The sequence below is a fragment of the Myotis davidii genome, unplaced genomic scaffold (genome assembly GCF_000327345.1).
Source record: "Myotis davidii unplaced genomic scaffold, ASM32734v1 scaffold509, whole genome shotgun sequence".
In the NCBI taxonomy this organism is placed as follows: domain Eukaryota; kingdom Metazoa; phylum Chordata; class Mammalia; order Chiroptera; family Vespertilionidae; genus Myotis; species Myotis davidii.
Window position 1 is genome coordinate 1,204,131 of NW_006382996.1, and position 5,688 is coordinate 1,209,818.

At 39.2% G+C, this 5,688-nt stretch overlaps 1 protein-coding gene across 1 annotated transcript in view; it reads right to left on the reverse strand.

Annotated features, from left to right (window-relative positions):
- Positions 1–1,207: 1,207 nt before the first annotated feature.
- Positions 1,208–5,688, reverse strand: part of PRIM1 (primase, DNA, polypeptide 1 (49kDa)) — a gene marked incomplete at its 5' end in the record, with an annotated part of 15,955 nt that continues 11,474 nt past the window's right edge. The window contains 2 exons of the mRNA XM_006777906.2: positions 1,208–1,323; positions 2,736–2,834. Coding sequence (XP_006777969.1) covers positions 1,304–1,323; positions 2,736–2,834 — 119 coding nt within the window. The remainder of the gene's footprint in view (positions 1,324–2,735; positions 2,835–5,688) is intronic.

Genomic DNA, 5,688 nt, shown 5'->3' on the forward strand with positions numbered 1-5,688 from the left:
ACATCGATCAGCTGCCTCCTGCACATCTCCCACTGGGGATGTGCCCGCAACCCAGGTACATGCCCTTGACCGGAATCGAACCCGGGACCCCTCAGTCCGCAAGCCGCTTTATCCACTGAGCCAAACCGGTTTCGGCTAGATACTCAGTTTAAAATGACTTTTAAAAGATGGGCAGTTGGGTGTGGCCTGATCTATAAAACTATCAGTAAGCAAAGAAGTGACTGAATACACACTGTAGGTATAATTAAGTGTCTAAGACTTAAGGATAAAGCCTTCATTCACCTAGAATATTCATTCCTGAAATATGGATGTTGTATCCAGCAAGCTGAGATTAAAGTCTTGGACATATTACTGCTTAGTTACCTCTCTATATAGCAACTGGTAAAAGTGAGTATTTATGCCGAACCGGTTTGGCTCAGTGGATAGAGCGTCAGCCTGCGGACTCAAGGGGCCCGGGTTCGATTCCGGTCAAGGGCATGTACCTTGGTTGCGGGCACATCCCCAGTGAGGGGTGTACAGGAGGCAGCTAATCGATGTTTCTCTCTCATCGATGTTTCTAACTCTCTATCCCTCTCCTTTCTTCTCTGTAAAAATCAATAAAATATATTTTAAAAAAAAAAGTGAGTATTTATAACAGAAATCTTAGAATTATCCTATATAGTAAAAGCCTAATATGCAAATTGTCCCTTCGACTGGGAGTTCGACCAGGGGGCGGGGCCGGCTGGCCAACAGCGGGAAGGGAGGCCCTGGCTGGCAGCCGCTAGGGACTCTACCTGTGCATGAATTTTGTGCACTGGGCCTCTAGTCTTTATATAATATTAAATTTTTACAAATTTATCTGCAATCAACTTATCCTGCCCATTACTGTTCCTTCCAGCAACCTGGACACTGCTTTGGTGGTCTTAGGAATCTTTTCAACATAATTATTTCTCAAGAAAAGGAAATTTTGCTTTGAGTATTAAAATGTATACAAGGGCCCTAACCCGTTTGGCTCAGTGGATAGAGCGTTGGCCTGCGGACTGAAAGGTCCCAGGTTCGATTCCAGTCAAGGGCATGTACCTTGGTTGTGGGCACATCCCCAGTAGGGAGTGTGCAGGAGGCAGCTGATTGATGTTTCTCTCTCATCAATGTTTCTAACTCTCTATTCCTCTCCCTTCCTCTCTGTAAAAAATCAATAAAATATATTAAAAATAAAATAAAATGCATACAAGGTTCTGCCATATTTATTTCATGACTCTTCAAGTGTTTGATTCTTGGTTGAAGATAGAAGTTATCCACATTAGTTGGAGGGGAGTTGTTATCTTCAGAAGTCTTTTTGTAAATCTAAAATAGAATAGATTATTATCAGATGATAGTAAAGGAAAACAAAACAAAGCCCACTCTGATTTGCTTAATGCTTCCACTAAATTAAAAAAAAAAAAGGCTGTGTGGCATAAAGATTTGCTTTCACATTTACTGAAGCCCACATTCTAGGCTGGGCTAGTACAGAACAAGAAATCAAATATCGGCAGTTGGAATGGCAGCGTTAATAAGGCTTTCCAAGTTCCGAGTCATCATTGTTCATTCAACAGGCACATATTTGAGTATCTACTATGAATAGAGCATTATTTTAGGCACTACTGTTTAGACATCACACATTTTATTATGAAGCGGAAAGGGAGTTTATATTTCTATAATGTTGGCACAGTTTTCCATGGTATTCTTCAATCTCTTAAATAATATTCACAACTGATTTTTTTCCCTTTGGCGTATACATATGCTCTGGTCTCTCCTATCCAAAGAATGCTTCCTTTGACACTGCTATACTCTTAGCACCTCCTTCTAGTTCCTATATTCAACAGGATTTTATCAGTTTCCTATTGAGTTTGAAACTTGATATTCTTGAAACTTTCCTTGCTCCTGGTTTCTGTGGCACTTTTACCTCCATCTTTCATCTCTCCACTTGTAAATCATTACCGAGTCTCAAGGACTGCAGCTTTTGGAGATCTCTAATGCTGTCCTAATGGTAATAGCCCAATTGGCCCTTGGGTTCTTTCTACCCCCTACCTCTCTCCAGGTACACTGTTGTTAGATTTATCTTTCTAGACAAAACTACAAATCATGGCACTCCCTTCCTTAGTCTGCTTCTTCAGATTTCTAGCTCATCACTTCCTGACACATCTTATTCCAGATTAGCTATACTACTTGATGGCATCCACAGTGATCCAACGCTTTTTTGTCTCTATGCCTTTGCTTTAAGAATGAATAACCGGTCTCCTTTTTCCATTCCTATACCCCGATCTTATCAAATCTCTGCTTGTGGAAATACTACTCATACTTTAAGGCATGGTATATTGGCACACGGGGGGGTTAGACTTCTTATAGCAGCTTACTGAAGAGTTCTAATACCACTCTTTAAATATGAAATCTTCTCAAGTTATTTTAATCAGATGATATCTTTCTTAGTATTTTGTACCAGTTAGTACTTCCTCAGGGCAGGAAGGCATGGTGTGGAATTCATCTTTCTATAATTCATCTTTGTTTCCCACATAGTACCTGACACTTGGAAGGTGTTTAATAAATATGTGTTGAACTGAATTAAGGGACCTTAATTTTCAAAAACACTAAGGACAGTAAGATAAATCAGTAACATTTTTGGGAGGGCAAGGACTAGAGCTCTAAAACTGCTCACTTGCTGGATGCTTTAACTACTATACTAAGATCTAAATAGCTAAAAGGGAAAGGCATAGTCTTACCACTCTTCTTGAGAAGTTCTCCTTTTCGGGATTTATCCAGGTTTTCAAGAAACTTTTCAAAAACTTTTACGTAAGGGCCTAGACTGGTCTTCTTATAATCTAAATTATAATGACCATGCATTCAAATTAGCATTTTGGCAGCAAGAATAACATGAAAGTATAATTTTAAGTTTCTTATAAGAATTCTATACCAATGTTGTCTAATAGAAATATGAGAAACGTATAATTTTAAAGTCTAGTAGCCACATTAAAAAGGTGAAATTGATTTTATACTTTAACTCATCCCAATATTAAATAATATCTAAAATATTATTTCAAAGTATAATAAAAATGGCTTTCATACTAAGTCTTTGAAATCTAGTATTTTGTACCATTACATCTCAATTTAAATGCTATACTATCATCAGCAATACTTGATCTATATTTAGATTTAAATTGTAAAACATGCAATTAAAAAAGTAGGTTCATATACCCCAAATTTCCAAACACACATAAAAGTTTTCTAATAATTAAATCAACCACCAGTTTATAAATTTAAATCAATTAAAATTAAAAAAATTAGCTCCTTAGTTAATACCAGCCAGATTTCAAGTGCCAATAGCCACAGGTGACTACTGTATTAGACAGCACTGCTCGAGCACATTTAACCACATGGACACATCTACTCCAGTAGTCAGGCTTTCTAGTATTAGATCAATATAATCTACTGTTGCTGAAACCGGTTTGGCTCAGTGGATAGAGTGTCGGCCTGCGGACTGAAAGGTCCCGGGTTCGATTCCGGTCAAGGGCATATACCGGGGTTGCGGGCACATCCCTGGTAGGAGATGTGCAGGAGGCAGCTGATCGATGTTCCTCTCTCATCGATGTTTCTAACTCTCTATCTCTCTCCCTTCCTCTCTGTAAAAAACCAATAAAATATATTAAAAAAAAAAAAATCTACTGTTATGTGGTAAGTTCCATGCGACATTTCTTTCTTTATAAAGTATGGAGGCAGCCAATCGATGTTTCTCTCTCCCTCCCTCCCCGTTCCTCTCTTTCTCAAATCAATAAAAGCATATCCTTGAGTAAGGATTTAAAATAAACAAAAAGAGAAACGTCAATATGAGGGCAGAACATCAATCGGCTGCCTCCTGTACACCCCCTACTGGGGATCAAACCTGTAACCCAGGCATGTGCCCTGATCACGAATCGAATCAGCAATCTTTTGGTGCATGGGATCACGCCCAACCAACCAAGTCACACTGGGTGTACTAACAGGTTTATAATGTAAATATCAGCTCCCTGCCTTATTTCTGACCATCTTCTTGAATGGCAACCGATTTTTCTTTTCTAGCACCCATTTCTAACAAATGAACACTTTCATTGTAATGTAGAAATCTGAGGCCATTCCTCCTAAGAGGTCTGCTTTTGGGAGGGGTGGGGAATGAGGGAAGTAGGCTGGGGTCTGAAAGCTCTTAAGATCTTTTCTTAATTCTCAGTGTTCTGAAATTTCAAATGATGTGCTTTGGTATAGGTCTTTTTCTTATTATGCTGAACCCTTTTAATAAAGTACTCATTACAGGGGTGTTTTCCTATGTAATTTTGACAATTATTTCTTCCCTGTTTTATTTCTTTTTTTGAAACTCCCATAGTCAGATAACAGACCTCCTGAAACAGTCTTCTACTTTTAACTCCTAAAAACAATAACCATCACCACCACCGCCACCATTTTTGTATTACTTTCTGGGAAATCTTAATTATTCTTTTCCAACCCTTCCACTGAACTTTTTATTCTAAAGATTTTTTTATTTCTAAGACCTCTTGTTTTATTTTTAAATTTTTTATTCTATTGACATCAGAGAAAGAGGAAGGGAGAGAGACACACACACTGATTTGTTGTTCCACTTATTTATGCATTCATTGCTTGGTTCTAGTATGTGCTCTGACCGGGGACTGAACTCACACCTTGGTTAGGGAAAACCCTCTAACCAACTGAGCTACATGGCTAGGGCTCTTTCTTGTTTTATGTGTGTTTCTTTTTTATAGTATTCTGATCTTACCTGATGGATGCATTATCTTCATATTCTCTGAGATACTATTTTTAAAATTTTTACTGATTTCAGAGAGAAAGGGAGAGGGAAAGATAGAAACATCAATGATGAGAGAAAAATCATTGAACAGCTGCCTCCTGCATGCCCCATTTGGGGATTGAACCCCACAACCTGGGCATGTGCCCAATCAGGAATTGAACTATGATCTTCTGGTTCATAGGTTGACGCTCAATTACTGAACCACACCCAGCTGTGCTGAGATATTAGTGTTTTTAAAAAAGGTTTCCTTTGTTCCTTTCATTGTCTCTTTTCTCTGAGTTTCTTTTCTTTTCTTTGTTAATCCTCACTTGGGGATATTTTTCCATTGTATTTTAGAGAGAATGGAAAGGAAGGGAAGAGACAGAGAGAAACATCAATGTGAGAGAGACACATCGATTGGTTGCCTCCCACATGTGCCCTGACCAGGGCCAGGATCAAGCCTGCAACCAGAATGTGCCCTTGACTGGAATTGAACCTGGGACCTTTCAGTTGGCAGGCTGACACTCTACCCACTGAGCCAAACCAGCGAGGGCTCTCTCAGTTTCTTTTTCCAGTTTACTGGTATTCTGATTTTTCAAATATTTTGAACAGAATACTTTTGTAATCCTATCTAATAATAGACAAACATGGTAATTAACCGTACCTCCAACACACTTCCCATTGGTTAATCAGGGTGATATGCAAATTAACTGCCAACCAAGATGTTGGTCGGCAGCCAGGCAGCTGAAGCGAACAGGAGGCTTGCTTGCTCCAGTGATGGAGGAAGCCAAGGTTTCCCGCCTGCCGCGGCCCGGCTCTGAGCTCCTAAAGCAAAAAAGTTTCAATTATAGGAAGCTAAACAAACCCAGATACCTGCTTTCAGCACGCTGTGGCCTCAGAGCAGG